Source organism: Sitophilus oryzae, unplaced genomic scaffold (genome assembly GCF_002938485.1).
Source record: "Sitophilus oryzae breed Bouriz unplaced genomic scaffold, Soryzae_2.0 scaffold_815_pilon_pilon, whole genome shotgun sequence".
Classification (NCBI taxonomy): Eukaryota; Metazoa; Arthropoda; class Insecta; order Coleoptera; family Curculionidae; genus Sitophilus; species Sitophilus oryzae.
In genome coordinates, this window is record NW_022147434.1 from 466289 (window position 1) to 488633 (window position 22345).

At 32.1% G+C, this 22345-nt stretch overlaps 1 protein-coding gene across 2 annotated transcripts in view; it reads right to left on the bottom strand.

Annotated features, from left to right (window-relative positions):
• Positions 1-22345, bottom strand: part of LOC115889489 (lipase 3-like) — a 37280-nt gene that overhangs the window by 11101 nt on the left and 3834 nt on the right. Inside the window, exons 3-7 of one of the 2 annotated variants that reach the window (XM_030909494.1) lie at positions 22069-22315; positions 18665-18826; positions 17523-17607; positions 15626-15768; positions 11837-12060 (exon numbers count right to left, since the gene is read on the bottom strand). In XM_030909494.1, coding sequence (XP_030765354.1) covers positions 11869-12060; positions 15626-15768; positions 17523-17607; positions 18665-18826; positions 22069-22315 — 829 coding nt within the window. In that variant the 3' untranslated portion in view covers positions 11837-11868. Of the gene's footprint in view, positions 1-11836; positions 12061-15625; positions 15769-17522; positions 17608-18664; positions 18827-22068; positions 22316-22345 lie in introns of those variants that run through there. The other variant, XM_030909495.1, reaches the window with a different exon arrangement.

Consider the following 22345-nt stretch of genomic DNA (forward strand, 5'->3'; position numbering starts at 1 on the left):
AGAAACCCTAATCCAATCGCACCAAGACACTCATCCGCTCTGGAGGGTTTTCCCCGATTGAAGTCAGTCACGTGGAGGTGCTAAACGATCCAACATGCCCGTAGAGATTATGAACCATTTGAAAAATGGTAATCGCTAAGAAAATAATCCTTGTTGTATTACATGTGATGTCCGCGACAAAATTTGATGTAGATCTTTTCGGTGATTCACGATTTTAACATGTTTCAGAAATAATGGAAATTAGAAGTTTGTGAATATGTGTCGTCTGTTTTGTTGTTGTGGCAGGATAGATGGTTGGAACTGGCGAGAGTACTCGATGGCTGTAAGTTTTTTTACTAAAACTAACCGAACTAAAGTCGATATTTGGATGAAAATTCGTGTCCGGAAGTTTTATGACATCTGAAATTTGATTTAGATTTATAATAATAACTCCTACTTGACTAATAAAAAAAATAAAAGTTTCCAAATTTATTACCTATATCAGACAAATAACTATCTAGTAAACATTTTTCAGTTTATTTTTTGTCAATGATGACAACTATTGATAATTTATATTATAAATATCTTGAGAACGGTTACTCGTAGCAATTACCAAGAGGAGTTTTTTTATGAAAAAAAGTCAAAAATGTATATTTTTTCACTCAGTAGTTTTACATAGTGTAGTATTGTTATAAAAATAATATTTATAAAAAAAGTCATTTAGAAAATTTAAGAAATGTTGTTAAAGTTTTGCAAAATGCAGGGTTAAAGGTTAATTTTGAAAAGTGTACTTTTTTTCAAAAAAGCATTGAATATTTAGGGTTTATTATAGACGAAGAGGGTTTACACCCTTCAAAAGAAAAAATATCAGCTATCGATAATGCTATGCCACCAAAAAATGTTGAGGAGTTACAGTCGTTTCTAGGTGAGCACAAGAGCATACCGCAATTTACGGCAAATAGGCTAAGGCGGTGGGCAGTAATATTATCAGGGTACAATTATGAAATTGCATACGTAAAAAGCAACAAAAATAATGCAGACTGGTTATCCCGTATGCCATCAAGTAAAGATAGTGATTTATTTAATGATGACAATATTGATATAGACTACTGTTATTTTTTATCAAAAAATACAGATTTTTATTTAAATTTTGAAATTTTACAAAAGGAAACAGCCTCTGACAAAATTCTTAAAAAAGTCATTTATTTTATTAAAAAAGGATGGCCTAAAAAAGTGAATGATATTTCGTTAAAGGCATATTTTGCTAAAAGATTTGAATTTGATGTAATTCAGAATTGTATAATATGGAATCATAGAATTGTTATTCCAAGTTCTATGCGGCAGCAAGTATTACAAGAGTTACATAAATCACATATGGGAGCTGTTAAGATGAAAAGTTTAGCTAGAGGGTATGTTTGGTTTCCAAATTTAGATGTTGAAATTGAAAATTTAACAAAAAAATGTGACGCATGTGTTTTGCATTCAAATAATGCTCCAAAGTCGCAAATATCTCCATGGCCTTGGCCAAAAGCACCTTGGGAGCGCATTCATATAGATTTTTTTGATTTTAGAAGAAAAAATTATCTTGTAATACTTGACGCTTATTCAAAATGGCTGGAAGTTTTCGAAATGTCTAGTATTACTTCTACATTAACTATACAAGCTCTTAGAAGAGTTTTTGCTACTTTTGGTTTGCCAATTACTTTAGTTTCAGACAATGGCAGACAGCTAGTATCAGATGAATTCGAAAACTTTTTGGCAAAAAATAACATCAACATGTAACGAGTCCCCCCTTACTGCCCAGCATCTAATGGAGCAGCAGAGAATGCTGTTAAAACTGTAAAGTCAGCTCTTAAAAAGGCTTTAGTCTCAAACTCGGAAAATACTAATGTAGTGTTATGCAGGTTCCTCTTAGATTATAGGGTCACTCCCACATTGTACAACTGAAGGGGTGAGTCCTGCGACTTTAATGTTAGGTAGAAATTTAAGGACGAGGTTATCTACTCTTTTACCCACTGATAATACATTGGTTTTAAAGAGAACATAGATAGAAATGTATTAAGTAAAAGGGTAGAACATGCTCAAAGTAATCAAATAAAAAATAGTAAGCCAAATAAAGAAGTAAATTTTGATGTAAATGAAACTGTGTTAGTCAAGAATTATAAATATGTCGACAAACCAACTTTTATTAAAGGAGTTATAACAAAAAAATTGGGAATTAGGACTTATTTGGTAAAAATACCAGAATTGGAAAAACTTTGGAAGAGGCACACTAATCAATTAAAAAAATATACTCTACATTTTAATGAATCTAAAATTCCAACTCAAATAAATTCTAGTGTTTGTACCAATCAGCCTAATTTAGAAATTAGTCCAAAATTTAATGTACAAAGTGTAAATATAGATAATGGTGTTAATAATAATAGGGTAGAATTAGAAAACAAGTTAAGTGAGGAACAACCAGAGTGTTCATCAATTAATAATGACAGTAATAATTTAAAGAAAAATGAAATTGTTTTTCCCGAAAATAAAAGACCAAGAAGGATTATAAAACCTGTTATTAGATTTGGATCTGAGCAGAATAGTTAGAGCATTTGTGATTTTAGGAAATGTTAAAATTTGGTTTAAATGTAGTTAATTTTTTTAATGCCAAAGGAGTTATTATTGATTATTGGATTAGGTTATATAGATATTAAGTTGTTAGTTGTATAATACTTGATTCAAACGCCACTAAGTTTAAACAGTTATTGCTTAAGTTTAAATACAAATTGATTAAAAGAGAGTAGATATATTTTTCTTGTAAAAAAAAAAATTTTTAAGAGGAGGGTATTGTAGTATTGTTATAAAAATAATATTTAAATATTCCGCCTTTACCATATGTAAAATAATATATAGCACACCATCCGTTTCCGGTAGATGTATGCGCAGGCATAAGGTACTGATGGTACGACATTGTAAATTCATTCTTTCTCTGAGCGTTGAAATAAAAGTATCAAATTTCAAACTGTGTTTTACTCAGCCTCAGTAAAGTTGGAATCACGTGGTCCAAGACACCACACATAGGAATGAAAAGTATTATTCTTCAAACCAGTTAAAAATATAGTCAGCGCCCCCTACCAGTAGTAAGTAGTAGTCATATTGGCATCGAATTCAAAATTTTCATGTCAAAATAGGCAATTAGACACAAATTTTGATCCAAATGTCGACAATTAGTTCAGAAACTATTTGGATAAATCGAAATAAACAGGAAACTTCTACATCCTGCATCTTCAAAACGAAGCATTTTTGGACATGAATGTATACAAACTTATTTACTTATTTTTATATGCAGATTATGGGGTACTTACCAAAGTTTCCTGAATACAATTCGGACCAGCCTATATACCTCTTGAAAAGTTTTCTTTTGTTGCTTAGAAAAATTTCGAGACAAATTTGTTTTACCAGTAAAAAGGCATTGACAGGCTATAGTTCTAGTTAAAATCTCTAACTTTACAAAAATTATATTTAGCCGACCATACCAATAGGTATGGTAAGCTATTAAGATCGGCAAAAAAAAAGTTTTTTTAATTTCACTCAAAATGAGTTATTTGGGTCATAAATGACCTAAATACAAAATATTTTCATGGTGTCTGTCTGTCTGTCTGTCTGTCTGTCTGTCTGTTACACGATAACTCAAAAACAACTGAACCGATTTTAACCAAATTTGGTACAAACATACTGTGGCATCCGAGAACCTGGCCCTTAGTTTTTGGTGGGGTTGGGGGGTTGGTAAGGGGGTATGGGAGAGGGTTAAAAATTTTAAAATATCGTAACTTCAAAATTACAGTAGCTAGCAAAACGCGGTTTTCAAATTAAGATTAGGAATAATATTTGCAACAAAATTTGTAATACCATCAAAATCAGTCAAAGTCGCAGTTTTCGAGATATTAACCTATTTCAGTATGGGTGGCTATATTACGCGCCTCCTGGCGCCAATTTTCTTTTTAATTTTTAAATTTCTTTTTTAGTAGCAGAATATTGAGGCATTTTTTGAGTAGTGATTCTAACAAAACGTTATAGACATTATTTATTATAGTATTATTTTTTGAAGATTTGTTGTTGTTGTCATTTCAATTTCTTTAAATAATTTTTTACCCTCTGAAAGTTTGCAGTGTATGGAAAATATTATTTTTGTACAAATTGATAAAATATTATGTTAAAATTAAATTTGTAGAACATTTTTTGTGTTATTTTTCATTGCATAGAGATATAGTCTGTCCAACGAGAAGATCCTTGACAGTGATAGATGTGTCTGTCATTTTAATTTCAAAGTAGTTTATTTTATTTTACAAAGAAATAAGTTGGTACAACTGGAACGCATAGCAGGAAATTAATATATGTATTTAAAATTTGACTGACAAGTAACTTCAAAATATTGTGAAAAAAACTGATTAAAAAATGTAATCGAGTTATTTTATTAAATAAAAAACGGTATGTGTTAATACAAAACAAACAAAAACAAGACACCACATACCAAGAAATATAAAAAGAACTATTTCTTACTTTCAAGCTTTATAAAACTTCCCGCATTTATGATTATATTTATCAATATAACTTATGTACAAATACAAATTTGTAATATTCCGCAGCAATAAATAAAACAACATCAATAAAACAATTTTATTAATAATAACACTTACCAAATTTTATACCTCACAGGTTGATTAATTAACTTTAATCTTAATTTTTTTAAACCAGTACCTTTTGACATTATTTTTCTGCAGTACTAAAATCCTACCTCCATTATTTATCTATCGTGTGATGTCGATATTTTACAGCTACTCCAGTTTTTAGTATGTGTTTAGTATGATCCTTCTACCATATTCGAGATTCACTTATCTACGACGAGATGGTATACGAACTTTATTGATAGCAGAGTTGATAGTAAATTTATTGGTGGCTGCTTTGGTGGCTGTATAAGACTTTCTGCCTGGGCAGCGAGTATTAACCATAAACTGTGCTCTGGGTTCTACAGTTATTTTTCACTCGATTTTTCCTCTACTTCACTTCAAAAGACACAAAACACACGTAATAACACGAATCAAAATGCATCATCTTCCAAAACGCAGGGTATTTGACAGAAGTTGTCACAAAATTATAACCACAGAAATTATAACCTTTAATTTGGCAAGACTTTGACAAGCGTCAAAAATCTAAAGGCGAGTTCATACGCATCGGCGCACAATGGATCGAAGCATAGGAAAATAGGGACATTGACGTATTTCGAAATTAATACTTTTATTTTACTGTTTTTTATGTACGACTTCAATAAATACAATAAAAATCTAAATTAATATGACATTTTGTACCATATAGTTTACAAAATATACAGGGTGTCTCAAAAAAAAACTAATATCTAAACAAAAAAGAAAACAAAAATATTATAACAAAAAAGAAATTGCTTTCTCTGTTAAATCTAAATTAATATGGCTTTTGTACCAGATATTTTAAAAATATACAGGGTGTCTTACAAAAAGAAGCTAATCTATAAACAAAAAAGAAAAACAAACATTATAACATATGAGAAATTACTTTCTCTGTTAAATCCTAAATAATATGGCCTTTTGTACCAAATAGTTAACAAAATATACAGGGTGACTCACAAAAGAACTAATCTCTAAATAAAAAAGAAAACAAAAATATTATAACAAAAGAGATATGCTTTCTCTGTTAAATCGCTATGAATTTTATCACAGCTACGCATATCAGTTATATATGGATCGGAAGACAACAAAAGATTATGTAAAGTGTCTTCATTTGCAAAAGTTCTGTTAGACCTTCTTGAACGGCATTCTCTATATTTCCGAAAGTATTTATTCCTAGACTCTGAGGCCTCTTCAGACAGATGCCCTATCGGAAACCAAAAATTGCTGATGAGTTTTGCTCCGTGTATCAAAATTTTGTGTAGAGAAGATGGCATGTAATACCATCTATAAAGGTTAACTCTTCTGCACAATACAAATATCTTTTTTGCAAATTTATTAAACTTTTCGGCATTTATTTTTTTTTCCTGAAACCAAAACTTGGAGTAATGTATATAGTCTTTTCAGCAATCAATTCATCGTTTCCTGTAATTTGTTATGACTTTTCGAAGTTTCGGAAAAATCTTCTCGCAGTGTTTCCATCGTTAGTTGTGCCCCATCCCTGTTTAACATCATCGACTATCAAACCCATTTCTCCCTAAATCTAAAATAAAATTGCAAATATATTCTGCAAAGCAACGCGTGATGCGCGTCCACGGCAAACTCGACAAATTGCCGAATACCAATTCAATTGCCGAATACCGAATACCAAAACGAAAGCATTTCTGGGCCTTTCAACCTATATGCCTTATGTATTGTAGTGTAATTCAGTCTCACTCCAATGTTCTTCGACGAATATAATTACCTATATCGGCAAATTACAAATTGTTTGATGGTGCACTGTGCGTGCATTGCATAAATTCAAGGATTTTTCCATTAAAAACATTATATTTTTTGCAGTGGCACTTTGGGGCAGCCAATTTTTTTATAGTATGTGCTAGTAAAGGTGGCTCTTTACATTGCACGTAATATCTCCACTTACATCCGCTTACATTTTTTTGTAATTCAAGAAAACTTTATATTTTTAAGTCTTAATGACATAAATAAAAAACAAATGAGTTCAATCGAATACTATAGCCCAAGAACGCTTCTAATAAGTCGTTATATATAACAAACGAATATCTTTTACATCCATTTTAAAATTACAATTAAATGTAAGACTCTTTATCTACCAATTTGAATGATTTTTCAATTTACTTCAAATGGTGCTCATATGCTCAATAAGTAAATAACAAACAGACATACTGTATATGTTTTACAAGACTAGAATATCTCTTTAACACAAATATGTAAAAAAATATTTAAATTTGGAACTCTTCAAAAACAGCCAATGTCCCTATCTTCTTATGCTTCGATCCATTGTGCGGCGTCCGTTTGTCGTTCATCGTTCCGTCAAACCAATAAAATTGAAATACGTCTGTCATTTTTTAAATAAACCAATAAAACTGGTTAAAAACAACAAGAGACGACGCATGACGGATTTATATTTAAACCCATCCGTAGTTAACTTAAAAATTATTAGAAACTTTTTTTAGTAAAATAAATAGATTGGTTTGGGACGTCATCTGCTTTTCTTCTGTCATCGTCTGTCGAAATCTTACCTGAGAAAAAAAAACAGAGTATATAATACCTCAAAACTTCTTAAACTTTTTTTAATGTTCCGTCACAAAATTTTGCTAGAACACTTCAGATTCGGATTCAGTGTCACAAAAAAAACATTAAGAATGATAGGCATTGAAACAACCCCAAAACTTTCATACCAAATTATATACCTACATTATATTTGTCTATCATTGTAATTAGTTCGCTGTAGTTTTTTTTCAAGAATATGACAGTATGACCTTTAAAATACTTACGTTAAACTCTACACTAAAAAAAACAAAATATATACTTTTTTATTATGGCCATTGAGTTAAAAATCAAAGAAAACAAATTTAGCAAAGGTATTGAACGAGAATAATACACTCACCGGCATGAAAAACGGGCACTTTAAAACTCTGATGTTTTTTAATGTTTAATATATTTTGTTCTAATGGGCCGATTTTGATGATTCTTTAAGTAATTTGTAGCTACATTATTTGACTTTTTATTATCTTTTCCTAAATTAAAAATGAAAGTTTCCTATGTCAGTTATACGAGGGAAAACGACATGTTGATATTTTGGTGAAAGTTTGAAACACCCTGTGGAATATTTTAACAAAGCAAGGAATTTAAAAATATGTTAAAATTGAATTTGTAGAACATTTTTTGTGTTATTTTTCATTGTATAGAGATATAATACCCCAAAACTTCTTATTATTCGGATTCAGTGTCACAAAAGAAACATAAAGAATGATAGGTATTGAAACAACCCCAAAACTTTCATACCAAATTAGAATTTCACTAAACTAATTTAACAAAATTTACTTAATTAAAAAGATTTTTACGAAAATCGCGCATAGTATTCGAAGAAATTTTGAAGAGTTTTTACAAAGCTGAACTAGTACACACCACAATACCCCGAACTTCCGGATCGAACTGCATTTTCTTCCGGGCATCTTATTCCTTCGGATTTCGGAATGTGTCGCATATCGGAGCGAATCCGCCACAGTCGCGGTCGAACGTGGCATCTAATCGCACCAGGACACTCTCTCCGGAGATTTTTCCCTCATTGGACTCACTCACGCGGAGGCGCTAGACGATGCGACAAGCCCATCCATATTTTGAACCATTTCAAAGCGATCCTTCTTCTCATGTGTTGCCAACTGGGTAGTCAGCAACCAAAATAAAAGTAACTATAGCTCAAAATTGGTAGGTGTGGCTGGGTTGGGATTTGAAGCAAGATAAAGCAGGATTGTAGCAGCCCAAGCAGGATCGTATTTTTATATAATTTCAGTTTCAATGAGTTGCTAATCCTTCCCGATCTGTATTGGTACATTCCTCACATTTTCAGATTGTGTAAATGTATGATCTGTCATTTTCAAAAATAAAGTTATCTTTACTACTATTAAAGGGTTATTAAACACATAATGCATTGAACACTGCATGTTTATTAACATTTCAAAAAGTCAACTACAAATAGGCGTATATTTTACGAATTATGTATACTTTTTACGCTACAAACAAAACTGTGAAGTTCTGTGAAAAACTAGTTAGTATATCTAACACTTTTATCATATTTTACCTAGAAAAACGTTTTTTTATTGTCACTGGGAGAAAAATATATTTGCTTCTAAAAAATTATCTTTCCGGAACAATTTTGGCACTATCTCAAAGTTGCCCTAGGAATTATTTAGTATGTATCTTAGCCTGATTAATATCATTTTGTACTAAAGTTGGTCATGGTAATTGCAGTGTTCTTTTTAAAGCAGTTATTTAGTCTACTGTATGTATGAATTTTAATTATTAAGGCTAGGGCGCTAAGCAAAGATAGACCTAATGTCAGTAACAGGATGTTTTTTAGAAAACAAATATGTCTCGTAAACATGGGCGTTAACCCAGACCACAGAATTACAAGAGATGAAAATAGGAAAAAAGGGTATGTTTGATGGAGTTCTTAGATCCCCAAAATTAAGGTGCACATACATATACTACATTGGCCTTTTTACCTTTTATTATTGACCATTATCTTTAAAAGAAGAATTTTCTTGGTAAAATACCATAAAAAAACCGTCAGCCATGGCTATGAAATGAAGATCGCTATCAATTTATAATATGTACAATTATAGGGAGATTGTCATTTCCAAGCCAACTAAACGTCTTTTTTTCAATTATACGGTATTAATACTGGAGAAGACAGTAGTGTTAATAATTAGTAAAGGTTAGTAATATATCGGCTATTTTTTCTTTGATTTTAATAAACATAATAATATAATAAATAAACAACTTAAAATAGGTAAACATTAATTTTTACCTATTAATTTTTATAAAATAAAAATTAATTTTACCTCAATAGCCCCTTTATAATTTTTCTGTAAAATCCAATACTACAACCATGTCAAAGCATAGCTTAACGACTTTCCAACCTTACTTCACAGTGGCGGATACAGTCTATAATATATATATATATATATATATATATATATATATATATATATATATATATATATATATATATATATATATATATATATATATATATATATATATATATATATATATATATATATATATATATATATATATATATATATATATATATATATATATATATATATATATATATATATATATATATATATATATATATATATATATATATATATATATATATATATATATATATATATATACTAAAATCTATAAATTGGGTTGAATACTAGGCTTCTGGGTTAAAATGGCGCTCTAAAAAGCATATTCTACATTACCTTTTATTTGCCCCCCCTGAAATGTATTCCGGGCTCCCCTTAAGATAAATTCATGTATCCACCCCTGTAATACTTCATACCTTTTTTGCTTCACACTTTATAACAATTAATAACTTTGTAACAAATAAACAACAAACTTGTTTACAATTAAATCACTAACAGTCTTTCGAAGAGATATAAAGCAATAGTTATTGAATGAACAATAATGTAAAGTTTTAGTTGTATAGCACTTTTGTTTTATTGGAGCAACTATTCAACAACTTTCTTTGACTTTGTTATGAATTGTTGTTATCTTATCAATTACCCATCAACATTTATATTGAGTGTATCAATATTAACTTTTGTACCGCTCCCGAAAAAACCATCAGTTCGACATCTCAGTGACTACAGACTTATTAGTTTAATGAGTCACGCACTGAAAGTATTACTTAAAATAATACATAACAGAATTTATAAGAAGTGTGAGCAAGAAAGCGGCTATGAACAGTTTGGGTTTAAGAGTGGATTGGGAACACGAGAGGTCTTATTCTATTTACAATTGATGGCGCAGAAGTGTACAGACCAACAAAAACCAATGTATTTGCGTTTCGTAGATTCAAACATACGAGACTTATCGAAATGTTGTATGAGTTGGGAGTTGACAGCAAAGATGTAACACTTCTGAAAAATATATATTGGAAACAAACAGCCCACATGAAAGTTGAAAATGACAATTCCAATCCAGTCAATATACAGAGAGGAGTAAGACAGGGATGTGTGCTGTCTCCTTCGTTATTTAATGTTTATTTTGAGGCGATTTTTCGGGAAGCTTTCTCTTCAACAGATTGCGGTATTAAAGTCAACGGCGAAGTCATTAACGGCGAAGTCATTAGATTTGCCGATGACACAGTTCTTATTGCCGATTATGATACTGGTCTCCAGAGTTTAGTGGAACGACTTGAAAGCTCCTGTAAGAAATACGGGATGAAGATCGATTCTTCTAAAACTAAAGTCATGGTATTTGGAAAGAACCAAAATGTACCAATTCCTATTAAAATAGAGGGCAATATCTTAGAACAGGTCTACAAGTTTAAATATTTGGGGTCCTGGATAGTTAACACCTTGAACAACGACGTGGAAATAAAAACCAGAATAGAACAAGCGAGAAATGCATTTTTAAAAATGAAGGACGTCTTCCAGGAACTCAGATTGGACCTTGAGTTGAGAACTAGGCTCGTTAAGTGTTATGTTTGGTCAATCCTATTATACGGAGCAGAGACAAGTTCAAGAGATGAATCGCCTCGAATCGTTCGAAACATGGATATATGGAAGAATGCTTAAAATTCCATGGACAGTCCATATCACAACTACCGAAGTCTACAACAGAATAGGCAGAGAAAGAGAATTGCTCAATATAATAAAAATAAGGAAAACATCATACTTAGGGCATATATTGAGAAATGAAAAATACCACGTCTTACAATTGATAGTTAAGGGTAAGATTGAAGGAAAGAGAGGTCTCGGCAGGAAGAAACTATCTTGGTTGAGAAACATCAGAAACTGGACTCACCTAACTTTTGAAGAACTCATAAGGAAAGCCAAGAATCGTAAAGATTTTGCCAATGTGATTGCCAACCTCCACGAAAGAGACGGCACGTAAAGAAAAAGAAGAAGTATCAATATTAAACATCTTTATTTTTGAATTCTTTTAGGGTATTATTCTTATTTAGGTATGGTAATTATAATAATTATAGTATACTTTTTTTTCTTTCTCTATGTAATTCTATACTTAATTATTGTATTACAATAATTCTTAATAACGACATTTAATATCATCATTATTATTATTTTTTCTCAATGATAATATGCAATAAATCAAGCATAACTTGTACTGCAAGGTGTAATAGAAAACTCATTTTGTTTAATAAAATTTATTAGGAAATCTAAACATTTCTTTTGCGTAATATTCTGGGTGGGATTTTTCCAGCATCGAAATCTTTAAAAAGTTTCAGGGTGGGCTCGTAAAGCAAGAACGTGGCGTTTTTAGCAAAAATAAAATCCAAATGGACGAAGCTGGGACCGACTTCATAATCCAGTATGGTATTGCTCAGCAGTTCTTGCGTTTTCCACATTTCCTGAAACCAATAAGCTTTATTAGTATTTTTGAAGCAGTAGCGTTGGCAAGATAATATCTAATAAAGGTAAACAGTTATTTGTTTGGTTGTTGGTAACAAATTGTTTACTAAAGAGAAGAACATGTCACTTAACACACTCCTTGTATTTATATACAGTAGCAGTGACATTCAAGTATCTGTCAAGTATATGTTACAGTAAAAGCCAAAAATCAGTGAATGTTAACAATTACTAGTAAAAGCTAATATTTACTGGGAAAGTAAAAGTTCAACAATTAATTTTGAAACAAACAATTCCTTCTAGCAGCTGGCCATAGCTTACTATCCACAATTTAATATCAGATTCGCGATCGATACAATACCCACCAAGGAAGAAATCTCACATTACATATGCAACATTGCAACATCCCCAAACAGTTTGCTCTGTAATGTTGATTTCTAAACGTTGTGTCGTGATTGATGAAACCTTGCTACAGAAACATTGTTTTTGAATGGTGATTAAAACCTTTTTTTGTGCAACATTGCAACAAAGATTCAAATGAAAGATCCGCGCAAGTTAATGATAATTAATAATATAACAAATATACCATAAGATCGAAAAAAACGGCGTCTAGTTGGCTTGGAAATGAATATAGATGACATTCCCCATATAATTTTACATATAAAATGAGAGCGATTTTCTTTTCATAGCCATCGCTGACGCATTTTTTTGATCATACGGTATAAGTTAGAAGTTAGGTTAGGTTAACCCATTTGTTTTTTTTACGTTTTTGCATCGTTTTTGATATCACGTTCTATGCTTTTCGAATGAGATTTTAATGAATGTAAATGTAAGTATAATTTTATTATCATGTGTGTTTTAATAATGTTTAGCCATGAATAAGTATAACAAATTTTGTTTAGTTTGTTTATAAGCTGAATTTTGCTTTAGGTTAGCTTTTAGCTCACTGAAAATTGAAGTAGATAAAACCAGGATACGAGTAGATATCAATCTAATGATAAAATCACAAATAACATTCAGTATTAATTATTCTCAATAATATTTTTTTAATGATGTTTTAATCATTTGAAATTTTTAAAATAAGGACATAAAGGGGCTTCAAAGATTACTGTCACAAGAGGTAAGTTACTCATTGTTTTATATATATATATTTATTACAACTGATTGTTTTTATTTTTACTACTTTAGAAATGATTGGATATAGATTTCAAAACTTTACCGAAGAGGAATTTGAAACCATGAATAAGACAATTCAACATGCGAAGACAAAATGTGAAAGATCCAAAAAATCAATTAAAATATAAGCCTTTCCTTGTACATATATTTAATGATATACTTTCCTTTTGTATTTTTGAATAAGAAATATATAATAATGTTTATACTGTACCTATATATTTTGTATTATTTCAGACATTCAACTTTAAGGTTTTTTTAGAAATTCGACTCAGAGGTTGGAGTTGTGTAATTCCTTATTTAATGAGCAGCCGAAAAGATCAGTAAGTTCTCAGTACTTGACAGTATTTTTGATATTTTTGAAACAAGTAAGTGATAAATTTCTAATTTTTATTTGTTTTTTTCAATTTCTTTGACAAATTCGACTTTCTTGGTAGGGCTATATTTATACCGAGCATTTTTAATTTTTCTAAGTCAATGGATATAGAGATATGCATATTTTTATCAATATTTTTTGTTTTTCGTCAATACAATATTAGTAAAATTATATTATACCTATCTGAAAGTCTAAAATTTAATACCCATTAATGTTTCTGTTGATTATAACCTATTATTGATGTATTATTGTTAACATAAAATTGCTAATGTTCGTAAGAAAAAACTTTTTCATTAATTGATAAGTAAATATTAAAAAATCATTTCTATGTATACTCTCCGATGAATGAAATGGTTTTTTATTGCGAACATTATCTATTTTTTGCTATATTATTTTGGCAATAAGTCAGTTAATAAGTTATAACAAAATAGAAAGTTTAATGGACAATAAGTTTTGAAACATAGGTACAATATAATTTTACCAATATTGTATTGACGGAAAATTAACAATATTGCTAATAAATCTCAAATAAGTACTTTCTTGAACGTTACATTAGCAACGTTTCAATAATATTGTGAAATCTTCTCACGAGGTTGTGACAAGGTTTCAATAAACTTGCATCAACATTTTTTTCAACCTTGCAGTGCAATGGTATTTGGCGAAAGATTAAGCTAGCCTGCCACCTTGCATAAACCTCCCTAAAATGAAAAAAGCAATGTTACACCTTGCTTTGCGAAGTTTTGGCAATGTTCCAACAATAAATTTTGCATGTTGGGTAGCTGAATGAAAATTTGACGTGAGACAGTGAATTCTAAAATCAACGCACTCAATGAAATTCGCATTAAAAGTGAAAAAAAAACACGAGAAGCACCAAAAAAAGCTTGAAACCAAAGTATTCAACTCTTTCTTGTCGATTGATGGTCAATCACCAGGAATTAGCTATATTAAAAACTTGATGCTTATTTAACTTTATTTTAGTTTTATTGTTTTTGTTTTATTATCGTTTTCTTGTAATTTTAATATGGGTTATAGCTTGGGATGGATATCAGCTTAGATATGGATGATTAAATGTTCTTAAAAGTTTTATTTGTTCCCACTTCCATAAACGCGCTGTTTATTGTAGAATTACTTTTATTAACAACTTTTAGTAAATGTTGCTCTCACTAGCGAATGCTTACAATTCCTGGTAAAAGTCGACAAATTTCTTTATTTTTTTTCTATAATACGACATTCACTGATCCATATTCTTAGCAGTCCTTAGTAACTGTTAACATTTACTGCATTTCTGAAATTCACAATAAAACGTTGTATTAAACAATAAACAATTTATAAGGCAATGGAAAATCAAAAATTAATCTTTTTATTAAAAAATTGTCTTCTAATAAAAACGTTTTGTGTAAAATGTGTCTCAACAACTTCGAAATGCCACATTTTCTTTCCTCTGCCTGAAATTTGGTTCAGTTGAAGAATTGGCTGCAATAACCAAGCAGCTTCATTTTTTTTCGAACGTTAGATTTTTAATGAATTACCCTTTAAAAAAATTGGCCGATCGTCTCCTGCAGCAATCAGTTCACTCAATATAACAGTACATAAATGGCGACGGTAGTGGGAGCTGCCTTTCTCTGGGTTTGCAGCAAGAACCGAGCAGCTCTTTTTCGATTTCCCACAAATTTATTAAAATGGAGCTGCCTGGGTATTGCAGTCACCCCTTCAATTGTATGTAGATGAAACTATCATTACTGATAAAAAAAATGAAATAGTTAATAACTGTAAATCATACATGAGATTATATGATTTTAGAAAAATGAATATGTATCCTACAAAACGTAATGACAAGTTGAAGTATAACGTATAACAATTGATAAAAAAATGTTTAGTTCTAAGGTTCTAAGCCTAGTACTACAGAATATATTATGTATAGGTTCTCTCCGGTATATGGATATATTTTTTGTCAATTCTAGTTTTATTGTAGGTCTTATTGTTTGTATTTTGTAAGTTGCCGTAAAAATAATTTTTACCTCTTTGAGCACAATAGAGTCGGTAGCACCACTAAAGAAAGCACTGGGAGCAGTACAAGCGGATATGTTGTATTCTTTCGGTAGAGGTTGTCCATAAATTTTCTTGTTTAATTTCGCACCATAATCATATTGACGAAAAGCAGCTAAAAATAGACATATTCATAGTGAGCATTCATATTTTATACTTTCCAATTTAGCTACAAGGAATTGACAATATTAAAATACGTGTAAAATGGCTTTTGTCGTCTTTGTTTCACGTCGTCTTAACATCCCAGTAAATAGTAGAGTAGAATCTAATCTAATAAGTAACTAATATGACAATATTGTAACGTTTTTAGTTCGTTACATGTATTTTTTATATATGATTTATATGATGTCTGGCGTATCGTCATCGGATTCCGTATCGTTCAGGCCTGATAATTTATTTGGCACGCTTCGCGTAATTTTTACGTTCCCTAGTCGCCAACCCTGTTATCGTTTCACTGCTCTGTGGAGGGGCTGTCAAGATCGCTCCAAGGTTAGGTCGCTCTCCGCGCTTAACCTCACTTTTGTTCACCCGGCTTTTAGAAATGGTAATAATTTAAATCTTGCTGCAAAATCTGAATCAGCTGCCATTTCGAAGCAACAGGTAAAGATGAGATATTATCTTTATTAGATTCGTTATTATTATTGAATATTTTTAGGGTAGAGTTTTGGATTAACCCACCTTAACTCTTGTATTTGTATTTTGCTGGCACATTGGTGTTCTTTTGCTTTTGTCCTCCAGAATGTTACATGGAAGAAAGGACAGTTTCTTTGTTTATTATTGAGCCCTCGGAAGTATTTCGAGGTAGGTTTATTTTGTTTATTAGACCTTGTTTGGTTTTAAACAAGAGTTTCGTATTTTTAGGGTCTTATGGACGGACTGTGTCCAAGGTACGGGTAGTGTTCCCCTGTACCGTTATCTTATGGACGGACTGTGTCCAATTGAATGTGAATGTTTATAAAAAACGCTACAATATATTGATCAAGTCAGTCTCAAAGACAGAGACGGTCGCATAATCGAATGTCGCTGATATCCTGATATGTCTTCAACAAAAATAAAACAAGATCTAAGGATATTTGTAAAAATATCATTGGTCACTTCGTAACGGCTATTATCTACCATTAAATATCTCATTTGTCTTTTCCTTTAAAAGCCAACTTTCTTGGAAATGACTATACATTATACTCTGGGTGTGGAAATGTTTCTAACAAATCAGAAAAAATAGTATTGAGTTTTCTAAAATAAGTTTATGCAAATGACAAACGTATAACAAAAAAAATACTCATATACCATCTGACAATTGCTGTTATAGTATAGGAAGAAATGAACTTCAGAGTCTATTACGCTGTACTGTTCGGGTTGCTCTCAGGGATCGGGTAAAGCGGGTGTGTGGCTGAAGAAAATGAAGGGAAAAAAAAGCCACATCCAAAATTCCAATACACGAGCTTTGATTAAGGCTTGATTAAGGTTTGCAGAGCTTCAGCATTTGCCATAAAATAGCGAGCAATTTGTTACAAAACCATATAAATTATATATCACTGCAATTATAAAATTTCAATTTACTTCCGTATTGTAACGGAATTTTAAATTATGTATTTATTTTTGAGAAAATGTTGTCCAAACATAAGGAATATTTTGTTGATGTTTGACCATCAAAATCTTAAAAATAAAGAAGTTGTCTAAAAATGTGCTACAATACGGATATAGTATAACCCTGTATCTTTAATTTCCTTCTTCATTTGTGTAAAAATACCTAGTCAGTTTTGCATAAAACGTTAAATGCCGAACGCATATTTTGCTGCTTTTACTTTCTAGTGAAATGGACTCTTCAATAAAGAGATTGTTAAATATAAACATAAATTTTTGCTTTACCATTCTTTACATTGTCCATTAGATGAATGAGTGCCTTCATTGAAAAACGTGGTGGTGCTCCACTGGCAATTATTTCAACCACATTCTAAAAATTAAAGACAATATTTAAAGTAACGCAAAAATTAATCATAATCTGGTTTTTAAATATCTTTTAAATGATTGATTCTTTTAAAATTGATATTATTTAAGAGATAAGAAATAATATTGTTCATTTTGTTTACGGAATTTTTTATAGCGTGTTCTGTAAGGAACAAACATAATTCTAATAGATATCCCAACCCGTAACCTGGAATGGGAATCCTCCAACGATCTAAGACACTCAAAGAAATTTATCAGGACTTACGATCGAGAAAAATCAAAAGTTTTTCTTGATTTAAGCAAAAACAATCTTTTTTTTTGTCACGAGGTTTTTAACAGTACACTGTCTTCTCAATGAACACCTCTGTAGCAACTGATATCAGAGATGGAGAACTAACCTCTGTAAAACAGTCTCAGATACTGGCTTTTATCCTGAGACTGTATGATGAGTTTTAACCCAAGAAAGAGGGATACTATAGATTTATAAGGTCGCGGTGATTAACTTCTTAACTCCCATACAATCTACAGGGTTCCAATTTATAACCCAAACCCAATATCATATCAGCCAGCATTAGTACGTTTGATAAGAAGTGGCTATATCGAAATATAGAAATTTCAACACTTAAATTGCTTTACAGCAAAGATTTCTACAATATGGCAACCACTTACCAAGCATACCATGCTAGCCTCCTCAGCGGACAACCTCACGCCTGACTACACCAAACTTCCTCATGGGTAAATGACTTACTCTAGTATATTCACACATGATAACGTCCAGCGACACATCTGACCGAAATAGTGTGTAAAATTTCAAAATTAAAAAAGATCAATCAAAGAAGATATTTTGTTTCATAATTCATCATTCTCTACTACTTTCATGCCGATTTTTAAAATATTTTGATAGGTGCGAAGTAGCCAAAATAAATTTTCTACTAATTTTAATACTTTTGTATTGATGAATCAAAGCTTAAATTAATTACAGGTCAAAATTATTAGAGACTCGGTATTATCCAACTAAAAGTCTATTTATAGTAGTGAAATAAACTAAAAAAAGGAATACTTACGTCCTCTATAAGAGTTGAAACGTGCGAACCAAAACACCAAATAGCTGCCTTGCATGCGCGCTTAAATTTTGGGTCAGCGCACATATGTTTAACAAGAGAATTTCCCACTTCCGCAACCGGCGCTGAAACCAACTCGTATAGGTTTAGTAGTTTTGCCAAACCCTGGTAAAAATGAATATAAATATTAATATTTATAATATATGTAGTATCTAATCTATAATATTATAACAACGCAGTGACCGATCAAGTTCAACTATTATGTACTTCAGTCAGACACAATAAACGGAGTCTATAAGATTCTGTAATTCTTTCCATAAATTTTGGTAAATATATTACCACTACGAACTATATTTCTTTGACTTTGGCATGACTGATATCGGATATGTATGTATGATCGGAACTAACTTCTGTAAGACCGTCTTCTTGGGTACTTTCGGTGCCTTTGACAATATACCAAACAAGGTATATTGTCAAAGGCACTAAGGTAAGGTTAGGCGATCACTAGAAACAAGAGGAGTAAGCAGAACTATTATTTGCTGGTTTTGGGAAATGTTGTCAACACGGACAGCAGAGGCTCAGATGGGCACCAAAACCCTAGCTGTAAATTAAAGAAAATGCAATGCAATGCAAGAAACTCCACAAAGTGGAGTATCCTCCCCTTTGCTGTAGAGCTTAGTAGTGGATGAACTACTAGACGAATTAAATCTAGCGGAAACACACTGTATTGGGTATGCAGATGACATAGTCATGATCGCTCGGGAAAACATAAAGGCACCCTGTGTGATATTAACCAGACATCTGAGAAATGGTGCAGGACTGTCGGACTGTGCATGAACTCAGACAAACCTGCGGCAGTGTCACCAGAAAGCGAAGTCTGAAAAACTTCCACCTAGATGGAAAAGAAATACTACCATCACAGGAAGTCAAATATCTGGGAATAATCCTGAGCAGTAAACTTCTGTGGGACAGGCACATTAAGAACATTACCAGCAAAGCCACAAAGGCTCTTATGATATGCGAAAGACTGGCCGGGAATAAGGATATAGATGAGGCTGTACCCCTAACATTTTGCGCAGGATATATACCATGATAGTAAGACCCATGATTATTTATGGAACAGTTCCTTCGTACACAAAACTAGAACAATGTACGGTAAGGCAAATTCTGTGAAAGAAAATGGGAAAACATCAGAACACCTCATCACTAAGTGTGCCGAGACGACAACCATTCGTGCCATAAATTTTGGTACAACTGATACTGGAGATGAAGAATTTCTCTTTATAAAACCGTCCCAGATACTGGCTTTTGTCAAAGCCCTGAGTGTAAATGATGAGTTAAAAATCAAGAAAAAGGCATACAATATATCTATAAGGTCGCGGTGATTAACTTCCCCCCTCGCATACAATCTACAATCTAACCGTTTAGTAGAAGAATTCAGTGATGGACAAACAACCGGTATATTGAAATATGGGTAAATACCCAAGATCTTGCATCCAGTATATACGCAGTGGATGAATACAGTATACATACAGTATACAGGACAACTAATATAGATAGAAAAACGATGTATCGTGGCTAGGGAGAAACGAACGTTTCGACTGCCTCGCCAAAACAGATGTAGGTACGACATTCGTAAGACCAGAACCAGTACTTAATATTCTTAAAAATCTGGAAAGAGACCTGGAGGAATGTTTCAGAATGGAACGACAGTCGCAAATGGAACATGCCAAGAGAATATTGGCGGGACAGGAGAACACTTAAAGTCTAGCAGAAATGCTACGCGTATACTGACTTCAGTATTGCGTTGTTTGGCAAAACTATGCTGGACTTATCAGACTTTAGCAACGTACGGCACGGGTAAACCTATACAAAGTCCAGAGTCTGGCATGCATCTGCATTATAGCAACCATGAGTATCTGCCCAAAATCAGCAATGGAGGTCATTCTAGACCTAACAACTGCACATTGTCATCGGTAGATATGCGAATGCGATAATGATTAGAATGGTTACTGATGGAATCAGTACTGTGAGAATTCATTTTAGCTCAGGGGCTTGCAACGATATCAAAAAGTTATGATTATTGTTAGTTCCCAGTAGTTAGTACGGTGTCTGAAGGTGCCTGAACCAAGAAGATACCAAAAGGTGCCTGAGGAAGCGACAATAAAGTCGCGAAACGTCGCAAAAACATTGTTTCCTTTCAAGCCTTCCCAAATACCAACGATTTTTTTTCTGCGGAATATCAAAAAGGAAGTACTACTCACCCAACTTCCAGTGTATATATCAAGAATGTACAACTCTGAGAAATTGAGAAACACATCAAAACCGAGCCATAAAAAAATTGGAAAACAGAAACATTTTCTTAGCAGTTAAAAGTCCATATCATAAATTGGTATACTGATGCTTCCAAAAGCAGTGGAGAACCAGGGATCGGAGTAACTGGGCCGAGATCTGAATACTCCGAACCACTGGGCACATATCGAAAGACGCGTACAACTTATCTTAGATAGAAACTATCGGAAACAAGAAATAGCCATCCTATAGTCTTAACTGTATCAATCAATTAGAAGTTGGTCAAAGAATGCCTAGAGAACCAACTAAAAGTGGAACTGAAGAACTTGAAAGATTCCATCCGTAACCTTGAATGGAAATCCTCCAACACTCTAAAACACTCGAAGAAGTTTTTCAGGATCTACGAACGAGAAAAATCAAGGATTCTTTGATACAAGTAAGAACAATCTTTGGATTGTTACGGGGTTTTTAACAGAACACTGTCTCCTTAATGAAGATCTCAGTAGATTGAACCTAAGAAAGAACGGCGAATGGAGATTCTGTAGAGAGAATGGAGGAACATCAGAACACCCCATCACTGTGTACGCCGAGACGACAAACTTTGGTACCACTGATATACGAGATCTAAAGCTTCCCTCTGTATATACGTCTCATATACTCGCTTTTGTCAAGGCCCTGTGATAATGACTTATATCTCAAGAAAGAAGGACACAATGGATCTGTAAGGTTGTGGTGATAACCCCTCCTGATAAGAGAAGCCCCCTCTCATTCTACATTCTATCTGACTTAGAAGACTTATCATCCTCGGGTGAGGATGAAACTTAACTGTTGTAGAACTGAGGCCACTATAGATATTAGGGGCCGCAACACTTGTAGTAAAATACAACCCACAGAATCAAATAAGATATTACTATAAAAATGTCTAAAAACTGCAGGAGGTGTAAGTAAGAAGGTAAGCCCGGTCCTGTCGTTAATTGGACAGAACATATTTAGTGGAACTCCATCTACTATAGCTTCAGTCACATTGTAATATTTTAATAAAGAACAGAAGATTCAATAATAAAAGAAAAACTGAAAGATTATTTTAATTCAATGTGATGGTCCACTTTACTTACTCTAAAAACATGTGCTAATTCAATGATTGTTTCTAAAGCAGGATAGTCCATTTGAGTTAGAATCGGACTTCCAGCATAGTTGGTCACAATTTTAATTTTTTCATTGAATTCCGGTCTCTCTGACATCAAGGCGTAAATCTCATTCACACCTGCCGAATGACCTATGTAAAATATTTTCTTTTGGTTGGTAGTATTCGTAACGAAGTTTATGCCTGCAGCAACATCGTATAGGCCTATTTCATGAAAACTGTAACAATATAGTATTATTTGAAGTATA